The following is a 20,234-nucleotide window of genomic DNA, read 5'->3' on the forward strand; positions in this document are numbered from 1 at the left end:
CTACAATATTGACGACCTTTTTTTTTTTTTACTCACATCTGAGCAATTTCTCATGGGGAAAAATTAAATTTACTTACATGAACGGGTTGCTACTGTATTCATAACTGGCATACTCCATCTTAATGACTTTACTCTGCTCACATTGTAAATCTTAGGTCAACCCCTTTTGACAACTCTTAAAGGCTATTCTTCTGTAGTTTGCTCTCTTACGACTTAGCTGATTTCTTCTTCCACTAATCACTCTACTCTGAACTTAACTTAAGCCCTTGGTTTCTAACACACATTCGGATGTATCCGAACTGTCACCCACTCAAGGTGTTCATCTGAATACGAAATCAAATCATATTTCTCAAAGTCAGCCGTACTCGTAACTTAGTCAAATCTTATCATTGCTGTTGACATGGCTTTTCCAGACATATTACGAACTTATATCTCATTCTCCTTCTATTTCTAGGAAACTTTTGGCAGAGTTTCCTCTGTATTTCTTACTATCCCAAAACCTGCACGCAGGAAATACCAACAATGCCTCACAAGGCCAACATATATACATATATATCATATCATATCATAGCCACACAGGGCTCCCAATTTCAACAACAGTATAAAAATGATGAACTTACCTCATATATCCAACTCAAACTGTACCTGTTACACTTTCCTGTTTATTTTCCCTTTCAATCTTTATCTGCAGATGGAGTGGATCCTGATGACCTTCGGTAGAAAACTGTCTGCCACCACTTCCTTGAGATCCTTCATGATTTACATTTCGTGCAAACTTAGCTCCTTTTCTAATTTCTCTAATATCCTCTCCCTGTTGTATCCTATTCTCCTTTCTCAAGAACATCATTATTATTCAACTTCCTATTCATTATACAACACCATTTCTCGGGCAACTTACACTTGATTCACCTTTCAATAACACCTCAAGTCTCATTTGTTACCAAAGAAGTACTTCACAATTGTACCCCTATGGATAATCAACCTCAGTTGGGCCTTGAATTACCTGTTCATCTCCTGCGCATTCGAAACGTACGTAATTCGAGAGGAAGAGAAGTTACTTATTGCTATAAGCTTCATGGCACGATCTAGAGTAGAAATAAATGAGACAATCCTGAATGTCTTGGTGGTCAACTGTTTATATGTATGGGGCCCTCACATATATAAAAGTGACCCCACTAGACACGGTTTCATAGACTCCCTAAAGATCCTTGAACCTAGGCTCTGATACCAAGCTTTGTCACGACCCGAACCATGGCCTGGACGTAACATGGCACTCGGTGCCTGACTACATGTGACCGAGCGAACCACATGGCTTGCTGAATCATCATGATACATAACATAAGCGGAATATAACGTGAATGCATGATGAACCTTTATAAAACATAGTAAGTCATAATACTTAATAAAAATACTTGTTTAAGTCATGAATGCGGACAATATCATAAATGAGCCAAACCGGCTAACCAACTTTGGAGGTCTAACATGACACTTGTTTTGTCTATGAAACCTCTAGCATGAGTCTGAAAAATACGTAACATACTTGCTGGGACAAGGCTCCCAGCATACCTTTAGACGCAAAACCAGATAAAGAAAGATAATGCCTAAACCCCGAATGAGATGGGCTCACCAATAAGTTCAATGCACGTGCATCCCAATGAGCGAAGCGTCGTCCCGTAAATTTGTACCGCATCGTGAAATGCAGTGCCCCGTAAAAAGGGGATGCCAAGACATTGAATGCGGTATGTAAAGCAACTGAAAGAAACAACATGGGACATGGAATAACATGATAAGAACTGAAACTGAAAACCTAGACATGAATATGAGCATGAGTACATATATATATATATATATAACATGAGCAAAACATGATAAGTAGGGAGAGCATTTCATAAACTGACATGTGATATCACCAAGTGGGTACGTGGAGTCTGGTAGCTCGCCGGACTAGCAGAGCCCTCATACCTTGCCAAGGCATAAGGTGGTAACGTGCCTGATGGATCCATTCAGTGTAAAATTAAGGTATCGTCCTAACTGGGCGGAGCGATCCTTGTCCTATGGTGGCTACATAGTTTCGGCTATCCGAGCCTTCTCGGGTAATTCGTGCAACTCCCAAAAACATGAACATAATATAATTGGCTAAGAAGACCATGATTTTCATGAATTAACTTGTATTTGTCTTGTAATCATGATTTCACGAAATAACTTGTAAACATGGTTTCATGAAATAACTTGAAATATAGTTTCATAAGATAACTTGTCATAGTCTTGCAAACATGTTCTTGATTCATAAGTAATCACAATAGTTCGTAATCATATATATAATTGACTTGAAAACATGCTTGTAACTTGCTAGATAGAATCATAAAGTTTCATATAAACATAATGAGAACACATGAGGAAGAATTCATGATTCATGGATTAAGCTGGGATTCCTAATAACCGTAATGGAAGATTAGGAATCCAATAACGAATATAGATACAAGATTCATTTACATAAATACATAACTACGGGCTACCAATATGTTGGATTTAGTGCCCTAGGATTTGAACTTCATGAATATCAAGAAACGGAGCATGGGGAAGAACGTAGAGATTCCCACATGTGGATGGAAGTTCTACATACCTTGACTTCCTGCTTTTGAGCGTATCACAATGTCTTTCAATCCCTTCAACTTTAATCTATAGCAATACAGGTCATAGGGATTCTATATTAGCAACAATATCCATGCTTTGATCATCTAAGCATTTTATAAAACACTTGGTGGGCATGAAGCTCCACAATCTTCATTAATGGTGTTTTCTTCACCTAATCCCCATTCTATTACTTCTAGCTGATTCTACAATCTCAATTAGATGTAATTAACATCATTCTCCATCACCCACATGAATACAACAATCCCAAGTCAACAATCCAAAAACTCTAGCATAGTTCATATAATTCTCTCTATTACACCCATTTACTATTCTCCCAAGAACTCATCAATTCACAACTATAAATGTTTAGAGAGTAGAAACATTACCTTTTTGAAGTCCAATCCTCTTGAATTCGGGTTCTAAGGTTTCCACATCCAACAATAATGTTCCAATCACAACTCTATGGATTTGAAGGGTTTACTCAAGTTAGAAAGGGATTAGGGACTTGGATTCAACCTAGAATTATGATAAAACTTATCTTGGAATTTCTTTAGGTTTGGGACTTGTTCTCTCTGAATTTAGGGTGAGTTTTCGTGAATGGGGTGTTGGGGAAATAAACCCCAAATCCCAAATATAACAAAAAATCGCGTAAACCCGACTTTTGACCCGAAATCCGACCCTTTTATGCGTCGGTTCTACGACGTACGTGTATGGCGCGACCCCCTGCAGGTTGATATTCAGAGAGGGTGTTTTTTTGCGATTGGCCCGTAATGCGGGGCCATTGCACGCGCCCTCACGTGCCTGAAGAAGTGACGGTGGGCCATTAGCACGCGCTCACGCGCCTAAACCCTCGGGGGTTGGCACAGTGGCAAGAAGTGGGGTGCTCAAGGTCTCAAGTCCGAACAAACAATTTCGAGGGCCATCGGAAAATGGACATAACTTCTTGTACAGTCGGGGCTCAAAGAGACTCGGACACCGGCTTAATCATAATATACCGTTGGAAATCTATTTCAAAGGGATACAACTTTCATCAAGGAAGTTTTCCCAAATTCCGAATTAATAGAGGGGTTATGGTCGTAGGAAGTAAGACCTTCTACAAACTCACTTGCAAACATGCCCCGTAGAGTGGCTTCCAACTTTGCTTTGCCCAAAGACATTTCGTATGACTTGATTGGTTTTCAAAACACTTCCTATAACCCTCATATTGGTTCCATTATATTATCATCTTATGAGTCAAATCTTCGCCCGAAGCTACGAGGTGTTACAATAATGGTGCAGAGTACATAGGGATTAATGAGGTTCCATCTCCTAGACCAAATAATAATGCTAAAAAAGTTTCACTCTTGCCATTAATTTTCCTCATTTTCTATTAGGTATCTGGTGGCCCTTTTGGTGTTGAGGATACTGCACATGCAGTTGGTGCTCTTTTTGCTCTACTTGGATTCTTGATTTTCCCATTAATATGGAGTGTCCCTGAGGCACTAGTTATAGCTAAATTGGGCACTATGTTCCCTGAAAATGGTGGCTATGTTGTTTGGGTTTCATCTGCTTTAGGCCCATATTGGGGGTTTCAACAAGGTTAGGTGAAATGGCTTAGTGGAGTTATTGATAATGCACTTTACCCTGTTATGTTTCTTGATTACCTTAAATCAGCTATCCTTGCATTAGGTGGTGGGCTTCCTAGAATTTTAGTTGTTTTAGCACTTACTATAGTACTCACTTACATGAACTATAGAGGTTTAACGATCGTCGGATGGGTTCTTTGTGTCTCGCTTGGTATATTGTCGATTTTACCTTTCGTGGTTATGGGGCTCATTTGGATTCCAAAATAAGGCCTGGGAGATGGTTAGTAGCAGATGTACATAGTATTGATTGGAACTTGTATCTGAATACTCTCTTTTGGAATCTGAACTATTGGGATTCGATAAATACTCTTGCTGGAGAAGTACATAACACGAAAAAGACTCTCCCTAAGGTACTGTTTTATACTGTGATTTTAGTGATTTTATCGTACTTTTTCCCTTTGTTGATTGGTACCGAGTCGTTCCCTTGAACGTGACTTATGGACCGATGGCTATTTCTCGTACATTGCGAAGATACTTGGTAGAGTTTGGCTTAGATGTTGGATTCGGGGTGGTCGCCGTATCAAATATGGGAATGTTTGTAGCTAAAATGAGCACGACTCTTTTCGCTACTTGGTATGGCGAGGAAAAAGGGAATGCTTCCGAGTTCTTCGCAAAGAGATCTCCTTATGGAACTCCCTTAATTGGGATTCTCTTCTCGGCTTCTGGTGTGATTTTACTTTCATGGATGAGCTTTCAGGAGATAGTAGCGGCAGAAAATTTCTCCACTAGTTCTGATCTTCCTGATATCACATCACACGGTCCATTAATTCGTTGATTTTCTAAATGAGTCATAGCATTATAATACGGTTTAACTATTTCACTTACATAACAGCTATGGCAACTGTGTTCAGTACAGGGTTATCATGGGACTAAAATTGGTTCTCGAGGTTTGGATGATCCTTTTTCCATGTCCTAAGTAGCTACAGTTTCCAGAGCAACTCCAGCAACAGTAGTGGTTCGTCAAAGGTAGGATGACCCGTTCTCTTTAAGGAACTTACACTAGTTTCTAATCTTGTAGCTGTATCTACCCTACTCTTGAGAATACTAATGTTAAGTAGCGACTGATGATAGTTCAGGGAATTTCTTTAGAAACAGATGGTGATTGGTTTTTCCTGGATTGATTATGTTACTTGTGTGTAATGCATAGTGTGCTAGTAAGACTAATAATTGTAGAGGTGTAAATGAACGCATATGTTCATAACTGAAATCTGCTCAACTCAGGTTATTTATTAAGAAAACGAGTTTGATTCCACCATCAAGCGTGATTATTAAACAAGTTCATGGTCGAGCTAGATCGACATTTTCTGGTTCATAGGAAACTTGAGTAACTTGCTTCTTTTCTGTGTTGTATATACTCGATAAGCAATTTCTGTTTTATATGTGTTCTTATCTAAGAACAAAAAATGATTCTATTTAAGTGTTAATAACAACTAGCTGAGTTTAAAGTTTAAACTAGTTAACTGTGAGATTTTTAGAAATTTTAATTAGATAAAAAAGGAAAATTTGTTGGATACATTGTAACAAGTAACAACAATGAGGATGCTCCTTCAATTGAGCCCATAATCATCAATAGGGCTACAGAATGAATCTATTAGTACCATTAAATTTTGTGGCAATGAGCCAATGACATTCCAAAAAAACTTAGCATTTCTCTTATTAAAAAAAACAACAACTTAGCATTTCTACATCATCATTGCAAATCATACAACGGTAACTCATTATAAGTTTCCTTTAACAGAGTAGTTTATTTGAAGGTATCAACGCTCGTTTTTCACTTTTTGACAATTTCGTACTTATTTTAGCTTATTTTGGAGATTAACTTTAAGATAGAGAGAAGATTTGGTATCCTATTAAAATGTGAAGGAAGATTTCTTTTCCAAAATCAAAAACGATAGAAGAAGTGGAATTTATTCCAAAAGTCTAAAAACAGCTTTCAAAGCTTTTCAGAAAAGTTTTATTATGTTTTTGTAAAGTAAACTTACTGTGGAAATGAAACTTTAAAGGTGAAGTGACACAGCTGGCCTCTCCGGCAAAAATATTTACAGCCTTTGGCCAATATACATATATTATATATTTGCCGGCTATTTTTTTGGGGTGGACGCCTATTTATGTTAATTTCTATCAAGAGGGCAAGTAAGAGGTCTGTAATGTCACACAAAACAATTGAAATATCTCCACAAACTATTACGGCCGTTCATTCAATATTTTGACGAACTGGCAGCTTTCACCAGAGCAATATCAAAAGCTACAATGTGATGTAGAATAACAATTTAATGACTATTTGGAAGTAAAGCAGAAGTATCAAACTGAATGCATCTAATCTAATAAAACAGAAGACGCTGGTTGAAAGTAGTTTCTATCATATCATACTCAGTGTCATGAAATATATTTGCAAAGGCAAAGTGCAGCACTGAAACAAGTCCTCAAGTTAAAGGGTGAAGAGGCCTTGTTCAATAATCACCAAGCTAATTGCACCCAGGGCAAAGACCAGAAGATGTGATTTACATGTCATCTTCATCCACTAGTTTCCTATCAACTTGTACCTTTAAAAGCCAGCCTTACAAGATCATAAATGGTCGCGATTTATAATTTTCTACAAATTGCAGATAAAAACAGCATAATCAATACAGAATACATGGATGCATGAACATAAATAGCAAGAAAATCAAGTTAAAAGTTCCGAAAAAATCAATGAGGGAGTGCATATGTGTGCCTTTGTCATTGCAATGGACAAAACCCCCTCCCAGCTCAAAAGGTCTTTATCGATATTTATCTGATATTCCATTTTCAGTTGCCTTTCTGAATTGCAATGCCAGATACCAGTGGGGATCAAGTCAAATAGGCAAAACAGAACAATTAAAAGTAGCTAGCATCTGAGAGGGTGCTTAACACCTGAATATAGAAAGCTAAACTCAGTCTATATACACCTCTTGCAGTTATCTTAATGGAGAGTGAAACATAAGTAGACGTTCAGTTCAAACTACAAATATGGCAAATAAATAGCAATTGATTAGTCGCAAAATGAAACAATCTAAGTGATAATATAGCTTTTTGACACAAATTACAGTTTCCACGAAACTTTTTCAGAGGTTGAGGTTTAATGTCAAGGAAGAATCCCACACTACTTGTACAAAACAAAGCCGTATTTGCTATCTCTGCATCGTCAATAGTACATCAAGTACTCTCTCGTAAATTGATAAGGTATGTACCATCGTTGCTCCATTTACTAGACAACTGAAGGGCTCCAAAACTGTTTATTGAACTGTTAAGAGGATTTCATTCCTGGTAAACACATATGATTAATGACTCATCACGTTCTAGATAACAGGAAACATTGATCATGCGATTAGCAATTAAATGCGACGCTTCTTTAGGAGGCGGCATCCATTATGGGGTTTCCTTGTTGTGTCCTCAATGTATACCACAGGATTCTTATCTCCACGAGAATGAGTGTAGCCTCTCCAAGCTTAGAATTGCTTGCTTTTTTTTCTTAAAGTAAGTAAAGCCGTTTACTTTCATGACCACCGACCTCAAGCCCCCGGTCTCTTGCTTAACGCCCAACATGTTCTGCAATTGACTCGAAGATATCTTGCAACTTTCCTCCTTTTCTGTTAACTTACACGGAGACCCAAACTTTTTGTTCCCTTTTGAATCATTACGGTAACAAAGGCATTGTTGTGAAGAACCTTTATATGAACAATATCAGCATTTTGTTCGATATGATACCTAGAAAGTGGACCACCACTTAGTACACCCCTTGTATTGTCCTCCGCAAGTCCTCTAACAAAGTCCATTGGTCTAGAATTGTTTCCCATCTCGCTTCCTTTGGGATTACGGAATGTATGAAACACCTTGCACCAACATTACATGTTGAACAAGCATTCATTCCCAAGATTGAGCGCTGATTACTGTATATTTTGCTTTAAGTCTTCCCTTGAATACCTGCGCCAAAATGATCAATTTAGCCAAAAGTTCAAAATAAGAAACAAGGGCATGTGTATGCCAGCTATATACAATACTGTTCTGCAGACGCATATTAAAAGCTTGGAAAAAAGTATAAGAGATTCCTGGATCTCCTAAATACTGATGCGCCAAAATGATCAATTGAGCCAAAAGTTCAAAATAAGAAACAAGGGCATGTGTATGCACTACACACAATTGTTTTGTACGCATATTAAAAGCTTGGAAAAAAGTATAAGAGATTCCCGGATCTCCTAAATACGAATTAGATAGACATTATAACGATTCAAACACACACAATTACAAATCACTTGTACCGCCATTGATAACAACCAAAATGTAAGAAACAAGGAATTGAAACAAACAATCATTAACTAGATAGAAATAAGAAGAAATAATTAGAATTGGGGGAGGATAGATAGAAGAAAGGACAATCATTCCAGGACCCAGTTTCCTTTCTATTACTTAAGAAGTTGGTAATGAGAGGTTAATTATAAATCTAAAATCTCTACTTCATCTCTTTAGAAGTCCCCTGGAGAAATAACTACAAGGTTTCACGATATTTGTGATTAGTGAAGCATTTTCTTTCTTCCACACTAGGAACAGTGACAAAATATCTTTAACAAAATACCTTACCTTATCAAGAAAAGGAACAAAGAGCATAATAATCCAGCAGGGTGGAAAAAAAATACAGCAAAATGCCACAGAGCCAATTTCATCAAGTTCCCACTATTGAAAGATGAAAGAATACTAGAGGGATGCCACTAAGAGAACTTATAATTCTGCATTTCTTAAAAAAGAGAGACAAACAGAAGGAAGGATCATTCTTAATTTTTATTTCTCTCTTACCTATTAAAGCATCAATACAAATAAAACCCGAGGCAGGTAAGCGCTAGGGTTTTTCTATGTCTTTACCCGATCCTACCGCTAGGATGACTTCTCAATTTGGTTTTGTCTCTTCCTTGCAAGATTTCGTTTCTCTTTATAATACGTACGATCTCCATCCTTTCCATCATAAATATGTTATCTTTCACCTTCATCCCATAAATTATTATGTGCTTAGTTGAAATCTTCCATTCACTTGGAAATTGGAATAACATTTTATCCATAAATGCTAGATAATTCATTAATGCGCAAGCAAGGAAAACCTTCAAGTACCATCTTCCACTATGATAGTCAAATATTCTATATTATAATTGTGACGTGAACCCCCTTTATGCTATCTTTCGATCCTCCTCAGGCTGCAGCCACTAAGAGAGTTCTTTGTTTACTAAGGAGTAATACGAATAGTTTATCTAAAATCACGCAATCTCTAATCCTCTAACTATAATTTCAACAAAAGTCAGGATGGAGAAGCTTTCACTCTTCAAGTGAGATTCGGAAAACCGCCAAGTAGCAAGTGCATCCTTCATCTTGAATATCAAGCAAAAGATTTAGTCATTGCATCGACAAGAATTGAATAAAAATAAATAAATGTTATAAAATTGAGAGCATAACGAAGGCAAACAAGTTCAAACTTACAACCATGGTAATAAATTGTACGCCAATAAACATCAAATAAGCTCAAAAATAGATTCACACACATCCCATAAAAATGTCAACTAGGTATGACACGCTACGCAATTTGATGAAGACAATTGCATAGCATTTAACAAGATGAAAATAAACAATACCTACCAAAATTTGGAAGTGTTGAAAAAGTCCTGAAATCTTGAGCATGATCGGAAGAACGTAATTTGAAAGCATTGGCTGCCTATAACACACTCCGGATAAGTTTCATCTTGCCTGTAACAATGCAAATCACTTCACCTTAGCATCTGTTTTGACCAAAAAAAAAAAAAAAAAAACGATTAATCAGATAAACCTTTCTTACAAAAACCAATTCTATCATACTTTCTTCCCATCTTCTTATTGTGAAATGACACCTTTTATTAAAAAAAACACCTTTTATCCCATTCAATTTTAATTTTCCCCCAACAATTTTATTTACTTATAATATGATGATACGCAATAGATTTCAACGTAAAAATCCCGGGGTAATGTATGTGTGAATGTCAATTTCACTTCTGTGGTTTTAATTTTTGAAAATAAAGCTGACTAATTTTCTCGACATATAAAGTTGACTAAAATAACCTTACAGTCAAACACTAAGTTTTTTCAAACAAAACTTACTTCCGGTTCAGGAGCGTGGACTACAACTAGAAGGAGGATTGAAATGGATATAGCTCCTGCTCGCATGGCTAGAAAGTGTAGTACGTGCAAGCAAACAGGTCATAACAAGAATCGCTGCCCCGACAGAAATCAGTAGTTGTTGTTGCTTGTTGGTTTTTATGTTTTTTCTTAAGTTGTACGATCATTGTTTCCTTATGTAATCTTCCAAGAATATATAACATGTCTTGTGCCGTTTAATAGTTAGTATGTAATTTAACATTTACTACTCAGTTAATGTGTGACGTTTATTTAACTTATATTTTATTTTTTATTTCTGTTCGCATATATAACACATATTTAATTATTGCATGTGTTAAAATATTTATTTGAGTTAAACTATATGCTTTAAAAATTAAAAAAAATCAATAAAACTTTTTTATTAAAAACACAGCCGAATATAATTTAAATAGAGGCAACGTCTTACAAACTATTTGTAAAACGCTGGGGAAAAAATTAATGAAAGTATAACGTGGACTGATCCACGTTATACAAATAATTTTGTATAACGTGGATCAGTCCACGTTATACCATTAATTTTTTTTTTTTTTTTTGCTGTGATTTTCTGACAATTGAAAAAAAAAATTGGGGTATAACGTGGGCTGGTACACGTTATACCCATTTTGGTCTGTAACTAAAAAGGCTACCCCTTTTAGTTTATACCGTGTATTTTTATACCCTTTAGGCTCCGGACTCCAAGAAGTTCTACGTTCTATCTTGCTCAAAGCTGATAAAAAGGTTTCAGAATTCTTCATAATGACACACATTATAATTCTAAGTGGCATTACTCACAACTGACAACATAAGCAGATGATATTAGTTCAATCAAAGAACAGCACAAATTCACATTCTTAACTATATATGTACCAAGTTCGACAAGTACTCAAATTAGAATTCAATACGACTAATATCACATACGATACTTTATTGAAGAAATGAGTCGATGAATCCAATGCTTTAGAAAACCTCTTAAAGAAATCCATAATGGGAAAAGAAATCCCTTTCTTTCTCGTATAAACAATCTTCTCCTCAGACGTAGATGCTGCATTGTTCTCAATATAATGAGTAATGTAAGGAGAAAAAATCACATCTTCCTTCCAATAGGAATAACAATAAAAACTTAATTGTTTGACACCTTGGTCTCAAAGCACATTTCCAACACTTTGCATTCTGCCACGTAAATCCACATCTTTTCTATCAACTCTTAACGATCAAACAGCAGTTCACAGAACACTGCTGTTTCCCTCCCTTCGACAAGAGTACATCTTACATATTCAATTATCTCACAAAAGAGAAGGAACCAACAAAATTTTGACCTAAGTATAGCGGTTTCTGCAATTGGATATTGACAGTTATCATCTGAACTTAGATGTCAGCGTCAAGAAAGTTCCCTGAAAGCGTTACCTGCCAAAGCAGAGAGAGCAGTGTCAGAGTTTCGCCCATCACAATGCAAACAAGAACAAAATAATGAAATCAACCAAAGATTAGTGCTCCCAAAGAATCATCCCTCAGTGAAGCACTTCATCAAGTGCCATTTTTATTTTTATTTTCCCGCTCCATTCCTCTTGTATATCCAACACAATCAAATTTTGGTAAACTGTTCACAATTAACACTAACGTCATTGCTATAAAATATTAGTAATCGTTGCTTTCATGTATACTGCAATCATTTCCTCTGGTAAGCAATATACATATTAATGGATATTCATGAATAGCGCAACCTCAAAAATAGCTTGTGCTTGACACGTACCTTTTCACCAAGTTTGAATGGAGGGAGACCCTTATAAGGGCATGTACTGCAACGGAAAGCATCACCTAGACCACACTGCAGAAATCGAATAAATGTCCTCAAAATAAATAATCAAAAAGAAAACCAATTGCAAAACTTGAAGCAGATCAAGAAAGGTAGCGGTCAAGAAAGAAATCGACCATTGTTCAGCTGCCTGCTAATCACTATAAACATCAATCAACTACCAAATGAAACAAATTTCGCAATAATGACAACCAACGTGCGTTAGTTTCTCAATTTATCTGCAAACTACTCGACAAGAGTACTCAGTCCTAAAAAATGTAGTATCCTCTGCTTCTCAAATAGATCTACTAGTTTGACAACTGATAAATGTATTGCGCTTACAAGCCTATCCAAAAGTTACTAGAAATCCAGAGATACTATAAAATGACAATAATTTAGAAGGTGAAGAAACAAAGTAGGTAGTTGAAAAGCTCTTATAACAAAATTGCGACAGTGAAAGGCAACCAGTCATGAGGTCCCAGATAAAAAAGACTGCATTTTTTATTTTATTTTGGAAAACCATATGTGTTATCTTTCTTTTCTATACCACTTATATACGAGGAATTTTTCCCACCAATTAAAGAATGATTACTACATTAGTTTTATAGAATTGCAACAAGTCAACATCATTTTGATTCCATGGAAAGAGAAACTTCCCCATTCAAAGAATGAAGTGTTTCGGGAGAAAGAAAATTATGCCAAGTAATTTTGGACGACAAGAGTAACCTACTATATTTGATGCAAATTGATATAATAGAAACCATACGCTGCCACATGCAGACTGAGGATTGTTCAGTTGTTCAGCAGTTGGTCCAAGTTTCACTTTTGTCTCAGCTTCAGCCCGTCCGCACGTACAAGTTTTGCATGCTTTCCCTGTTTTTCCAACTTCACCAACTGCACCGGCAAATGTGCAACATACTGAGTTTAATACTGAAAAATCAATAATGTCAGAGGTAAACAACCTTAGCGCACTTATCTTACCACTTGGCAATTGTGATTTCTTCAGATCTTCTTCGTTGAGAAGGCTATCCTCATCAATGAGATCTGAATCATCATCGATCTGAACTTTCGGTAAACATTTTGTGACTTTCTTGATAGAAAAGGATAAGCCAACCTTCCATGAAGGTTTCTTTGCTGTGATCTGTTCACAGATTAAATTAGCCACATGACTTTTTTAAGTCAAGACCTAAGTTACTTGGACTCGCCTAAAATGTCGTCGGGTGCATGTCGGATCCTTCAAAAGTAGTGTATTTTTGGAGGATTTGACACGGGTGCGGCAACACTTTCGAAGAGTCCGAGTAACTTAGGTCAAGACCAATAACTTCAGGGCTTTTTTACAACAACATCCATGTCCCTATCCCAAACTAATCGGGGTCGGATTTGGGAATCCTCTATATCCATTCCACTTCATTTGCACCCGTTTGATTCGATTCGACTGCTCAATTTATCATTTACGACAAGTGAAGGTTTTGTAATAATAGGGATTCTATAAATTTCACCCATATCCCTATGACACCAGCATAGAATATTTAACCAAGGCTAATAGACTAAATTCAATGATTGGGTTGCAGTTGAAAACTGCATAAACATCAAAACTGTATCATCAGTGCCTAGAGGCTAGAGTAGCATTATTTTCACAACAATAACAATAAAGCCAGGAATAACGTTAATGCCATGAAATAGCAATTAAGAATCTTACAACAACTTCATTTATGATTACAAAAAAAAATAGGAGGTATCCGACTCTGAAATGATAAAAGGGAAAGTAATATTGAAGTGGGGATGACGCGGAGGAAGACAATAAGCAAAATACAAGGCACATGGAAGATATACTAACCACGATAGAGTGGCCAGTTTCAGATGACTGAGCATCAGATAATCCAGCCAATAATAAATTTCGCTCATGGGTGAAGTTTGCCTGCAATTCAGATGCAAAGGACAATTCACACCCCATAAAAATTCTCCACGTAAGAACTATGCACAAAGTGACAATTCACTCACCTTCGAGACTGATTGAGAACTTAGGCTAAGTAGGACTATTCCACCTGGCTTCAACACTCTTGAGATGTCCGCACATAATTTATCACTAGGAAACTCTAGGGACCTACAGATGAGAGCAACAAAATCCATAGATGCAAACTCCGCTGATGTCAGACCTGTAATAACTAGATGTTAACAGCAGTAAAAAGTATACATTATCACGGGCCTCTAGCTAAGGAGCAAGCACATCAAACAGAGGTAGAAGATACTTAGAGCCCGTTTGGATTAGCTGGAAAAAAAATGGCTTTTAAGCATAAGTGCTTAAAGTACTTTTAAGTGCTGAAAGTTATTTTATAAATAAGCAGTTATGTGTGTTGGATAAAAGTGCTTAAAGGGTTTTTAGAAGTAAGAGTAGTATTGGAATTAATAAAAAATTAAGGGATAAAAGGATAAAGTTGTTGGTCAAACCAAAATGACTTTTAAGCCAAAAAAAAAAATAAGTTGGGGTTGAGCAACTTTTGGCTTATTTTAAGCATTTTTTAACTTAATTTAAGCTGTTTTCTATTTTTGCCAAACACTCAAATAAGTTAAAAATGGCTTATAAACTGGTTTGACCAACTTATAAGCCAATCCAAACGGGCTCTTAAGTAGAGTTGGCGCAAAAAAGGAAAAAGAAGAATAGGAAGGACACAAGGTCCCTCTCTTACCTAACCAATTTCTCCACACACGCCCCCCCTCCTCTATCTTACATACCGAGCTCATACTTTTATACATAAGTACAGTGAAGAAGAGCTATTTTCTTCTGTTTCTGCGTTAGTAATCTATTACATGAGGCATTCAAGGGCTGTAGCCATTGTACAATTAATTCTAGAAAATACAAACCAGAAAACCATAAAAGTACCCACTCTATATCTTTTTCATTTAAATTGGACTGCAACATCTTTAGTTCCTTCTCCATTCTTGCAAAGTCCTTCTGTCCACACAATTTTCTCTTCCAATTATTCAAACAGCTTCCTTAAGTCCCCTCTTTATCTCCAAAAACTGCCCACCAGAATTTCCCAAATGCTTCAAATTGCTATCATTGGGATTTTGGAGCCAGATAATTGATATTTCCCCCTCAGTTCGGATACTTGATCCACTGTCATTTACTTCTCAAAAAAAGATTCAGACATTTGATCCACACGAAGAAAAGAATTTACGTCATATAAAAACACACAATTCTTATATCGCAACTCTGACATTCTAATCAGTCTCTGGACAAACGGATTTCTCAATAATTGGCTCTACACTCCATTCTAGTGTACCAGGTTGCTCATGAGATCACACACAACGCAAACACTAGTCCTCAGACTTGCCAAGAACCAAAAGCCTAAAAAAAAAAAAGCATCACGATCCCTAGGGCTTTGAGCACAGACCCAATTAAAGCACAGGCTTTTAGCAAATACAATAAACACCAAATATATGTATGTGAATATAATAAAAGAAGTAAAATAATATAGAAACAAACTTTAATTATTTGGACCAAAGCTTTGAAAAAAACTTGAATTAACCAAAATATGAAGTAAAAATCTATCAATCAAGTTCAAAAACAGTTTAAATCTTTTTATTAAGATATAAATGAAATATTTCCTTCCTGGTGAATAATTTCCTACCTTTTTTTCTTTTGATAAGGAACTAAATCTATAATCTCTTACTCCTAATCACAAAAAAAAAAAAAAGAAGAAGTTAGAAATCATAACATTTCGTAGCAATTAATATATCACTTTACCACTATCCTAATGTTTACTGCTATCCTCTTAAAGAGAGAGCCCATGGACAACAGACACATGTCCTCGTTGCCTCCACTACAGCACCATCTGAGATAAGTGAAGCGCTCTACCTGAGCTTTACTTCGCTTCAGGGCATAAGCGTGCCTAAAGCAAACACTGCTAGTCCTTTGATGTACTGGAGGGACAACAGGCCAGCCAACCACTTGAGAGTCGAGAAGATGATCGAAGGCTTATTTATCATTATGCTATTGAAAATTTGGAAACAATGTTTGCTAAATTACCCTTTAATAGTGTCTATTTAGTAGTCTACAGTTTTCACCACTGCCCAATCAGCCTAGCCCACTTCATAAAATATTCTGACCTTGTCTATTTAATCAACTAAGACCAAACACAGATTTTTAAATAAAACTCTTCCGCAAATAAAACCTAAAAAAGGCATTGCAGCGGTCTTTCTTTTTGATAGATATAGGCATATAGCCATAGCAACAAACTTTTTCTTTGATAGGTATAAACATAACAACGAACTTAAGAAGGAAGAAGACAAGAACGTCAAAAAACCATATAGACTAGCAAACAGTATCATCATGTATATTAGCACATCCCAAAAATGAAGAGATAAAAGTCCGACTGCTGACAGTAAAGCGGGCAGAATATTGACACAGTAAGCAAAACAAGTCACACATGGTCACAGCATAAGCAGACTAGAGAAGTATCAGTTCAGCGGACATAAGGGAGAGAATGTACTCTGGGTTGAAGCTTGAGTAACAATCATAGGGTCCAACTTCTCAGCTCCCTCTTTCTTTAAGACACTGATTGCAGTGTATACCACACTAACTGGTACCATAACATCCTCGGCAAGCACCAGTATACTACCGTCTCCAACTTGGCCGTCCTACAAAAGAATGAAAACCCAAATTTAGAGAAAAAGCAATCATACATTCTCAAAATTAAAAGATAGAATGAGTTTGCAACATTTACACCTCAGAAGGGCGTGTTAGCAAGATGAGCAAATTGCGGCTTTACCTATTGAAAACTCAAAGTATGAAACTGATTCAATTCCCTCTACACTTTACAACTTTATGCTAGTGTTGTCAAAGGCGTGCTTAAAAAACGCTTAATCTCGGAAGCGAGGAGCAAAACATGTTTTGTTTGATAGATTTTCTTTCAGTGTTTTAAAAGGCGCGGTTAGGTTGATTACGAGCAGGTGCGGAGCTAGTAAGGGCCAAGGGGGTTCATCCGAACTCCCTTCGGCGAAAAATTACACTGTATATACAAGGTGAAAATTATTTTTTATGTATATATAGTAGATGTTGAACCCCCTTGACTGCTTCTTTATATTTTTGAATCCCCTTTGTTAAAATCCTGGCTTCGCCACTGATTACGAGAGGCCAAACTTGATTTTGGTACTTCAGAAAAATACTTCTTCAACATACTAATAAAAGTTTAGTTAGAACAACAATCTCATAGCCATATGCACGCAAAGAAACACAAGTGAAGTTTGATGTAAAGCACTTCACACAATCAAGAATATGTATTCATTTCTAAAAGTGAATACATATAACTAAGAATCTGTATTCTGTTAATATAACTACAAATAAAGGTAATAATGTTAATACTTGACGAGTTAACTAGGAAAGACCAAGAATCTATATTTTGTACCTACTTAAACGTGGATTCCTTAGCTCGGTGCTCATAAGTTGCATTCAGTACTCTAAAGAGATGATGGATATCTCTGTTAGATCAAGAAAAGTTAACCATCCTAATTTCTTTTATGGAAATTAGTCAATTTACCTGTAAGGGTGCCTCAGTTGGTTGAACATGGAGCTTCCATAATGGAGTTTTCAGGTTCGAAAACCTCTGCCTATGATAGCAAGAATTTGCTTTCTGATCGAGCTCGTGGCACGGGCTTGCCTGGTGTAGGTTCCCTCCTATGTGGTTTGCGGTATTGCACATGAGCTGTGAGCACCGAAGGGTAGCGGCTGCCGGTCCTTGTCATAAAAAAAATTAGTTCAATTAAACTGTTGTTTAGCTTGGAGCAAGTTTATTTATTCAAAAGATGCAAATATTTGATGATTTTGTATTACACTTTTCTTCTTTTTCCCTTATAATTTGAACCTTCCCTTCAATAATGATTAAAAAATGAAAGGATAGAAGCAGGTTACAAACTTACACCAACTTAACTCGTCTACTTGATTCAAATAAATATAATTCTAATTTATGGAAATTTGGGAAAGGTTAACTCTTACAGTACATAATACATTGATAGGTAAACATTTCTTCCTAGATTATATATTATTTCGTACGAACAGATAGCAACTTTCTAATTTTGAGGAAAAAAAAAGAAATGGAGAGAGATGGAGAGAGAACGGGACAGGCATGACCAGCGAGCAGACAATTGAAGAAAAATTTTCGAATTTCTTTCAGCTTTCTCACGTTTTTAATTTGAGGATTTCTTTAATCCCAATTACCAAATAGCCTATAGTACGTTTTTTCAATAAAAATTATTAAAAAAAAAAAAAAAAAAAAAAAACGGAATTCCTAAAAACACTCTAAACTTGGCTTGGTTCCCCTCTTTCGGTATGTCGTGACCAAACTTCTAAAATTACCTTATTTTGAAAAATGATTTTGCTAAAAGTGTTCTTAAGAAAAGAATTTTTTATGAGAAGCAGTTTGTGTTTAGGCAATTAATTTAAAAAATAATTTTGAATAGCAATTAATGTTTAGCCAAGCTGTTAAAAGTGTTTTGGGGAAAAACTATTTTTCTTCCTTCTGAAAAACAGTTTCTGTTACTCCGCAAAAACACTTATTTTCTTCCAAAAACTTCAACAAACACCTCATTTTTTTAAATAAGAACTTTTTGCAAGAAAAAAAAGAGCACTTTTAGCCTCCCAAAAATTTGATATAGGCTATTAATTAGTCTTGGACTTTGCTGTTAAAACGCATTGACAATGTAGAGAAATTTTAAAAAGCTGGGCAGTTGGGATAATATACAATCTCTTTTAAGCGTGTGGAGCATAAAAATTTCAAAAAATCATCTTCCAGATGGTATATTTTCGATAATTAATTTCCACATAGTCATATACAATAATACGTTTGTTACAATTGTGTGTTTCTCTTATTATCTTAAAATAATACGCAATGTTTATCTTATCCCATTTTTGTAGCTTTTAAAAATTTCGTCTATTTTTTTTTTCCATGCGGTATTCGGTACCCGCATTGGGGCCCGACTAATTCGAATTCGTGCGGGTAGTCCCACCACCGGGGGGGGGGGGGGGGGGGGCGCAAAGCACTCTGTGAGGTGACTTCCGTCTCAAAGGGGCTCGAACTTGAGACCTCTTGATTAAGGATGGAGTAGTACCAGCCACATTGGTGGGCAAAATTTCGTCTATTGATGCAACGACTTTTTGTTTCAAATGTGTATTTTTTTTTTTGGATCGCATTTGTTAATGTTAATAAATAAATAAGACTTGCGTCGAACTCCATATTTGCTAAATCAAAAATAGTCAAAATACTGAAGTACCAACTATGTATTTCTTGTTATTTCTTCTTGAGATACAATAAATATTCATTTCAACTCTGTAATTTTCTTTTCATGAGCCTAATCAGTAAAACAAACTTGATCAGGGTTCTATTATGTTTATCCAAATAGAAAAAGGTATAGCTAAAACAACAGAGTTGCAATTATGTACTTATGTTTAATACATTTAGAACATGTAATGACTATTTATTTCAACTGTGTATCATATTTGGTCAAATATTTCAAAGGAAAAATTGGTTAGAGCTCCATTATATTTATCAAAAATAAAAAATTAGTCAATAATATAGTTCTAATTACGTGTTTATTTTATATTTTTTCAGTTGCAATGACTATTTATATATATTGTTTCACCCTTCTTTTTTGGGCCAACTTAGTAAAAGCTTTACTTGGAACTCCATTAGTCAAAATAAAAAGGAAATTGCATATATATAGAGATCCAATCAAGTATTGTTACAAATTTGATCCGAAAAAGATGATATAAAAAGTTAGTAAATTTGAAAAAGCATAAAATATTCTTTTAGAAAATGATTCACATGACAGGCGAGTGTATACACAAGGATGTCATTGAGGCTTACACATAATTTGAAGAGAATTAATATTTCAAGTCAAATTTAGAGGAGTGTTTTTATGTATAGGATGCAAACGACCCAATTTTTCATTGAGTTGTGTCAAGGGATGTTAACATATACTATCAAAAAGTAAGAAATTACTTTGCCTATCAACGGAAT

General features: G+C 35.9%; 1 protein-coding gene and 2 pseudogenes across 8 annotated transcripts; 1 reads left to right on the forward strand and 2 right to left on the reverse strand.

The window, feature by feature from the left end:
- Nucleotides 1-3,344: 3,344 nt before the first annotated feature.
- LOC132062303 (probable polyamine transporter At1g31830) lies at nt 3,345-5,034 on the forward strand (annotated as a pseudogene).
- Nucleotides 5,035-7,477: 2,443 nt separating this feature from the next.
- LOC132062304 (small ribosomal subunit protein uS11m-like) lies at nt 7,478-9,999 on the reverse strand (annotated as a pseudogene).
- A 1,316-nt stretch (nt 10,000-11,315) lies between these two features.
- LOC132065593 (anamorsin homolog) lies at nt 11,316-18,129 on the reverse strand. Of its 8 annotated transcripts, none has more exons than XM_059459050.1 (8): nt 17,760-18,122; nt 16,713-16,860; nt 14,221-14,375; nt 14,057-14,137; nt 13,201-13,279; nt 12,986-13,104; nt 12,178-12,252; nt 11,316-11,831 (listed from the first exon to the last, which is right to left on the reverse strand). In XM_059459050.1, exons 1-8 carry the CDS (start codon nt 17,919-17,921, stop codon nt 11,793-11,795), a joined length of 858 nt encoding a protein of 285 aa, XP_059315033.1. In that variant the 5' UTR covers nt 17,922-18,122; the 3' UTR covers nt 11,316-11,792. The 8 variants fall into 8 exon arrangements, with proteins under 8 accessions (XP_059315033.1, XP_059315029.1, XP_059315034.1 ...); XM_059459046.1 differs by having other exon boundaries at nt 13,201-13,360; nt 17,760-18,120; XM_059459051.1 differs by having other exon boundaries at nt 12,986-13,113; nt 14,057-14,083; nt 17,760-18,117.
- Nucleotides 18,130-20,234: the final 2,105 nt, after the last annotated feature.

Source organism: Lycium ferocissimum, chromosome 7, assembly GCF_029784015.1.
Source record: "Lycium ferocissimum isolate CSIRO_LF1 chromosome 7, AGI_CSIRO_Lferr_CH_V1, whole genome shotgun sequence".
In the NCBI taxonomy this organism is placed as follows: domain Eukaryota; kingdom Viridiplantae; phylum Streptophyta; class Magnoliopsida; order Solanales; family Solanaceae; genus Lycium; species Lycium ferocissimum.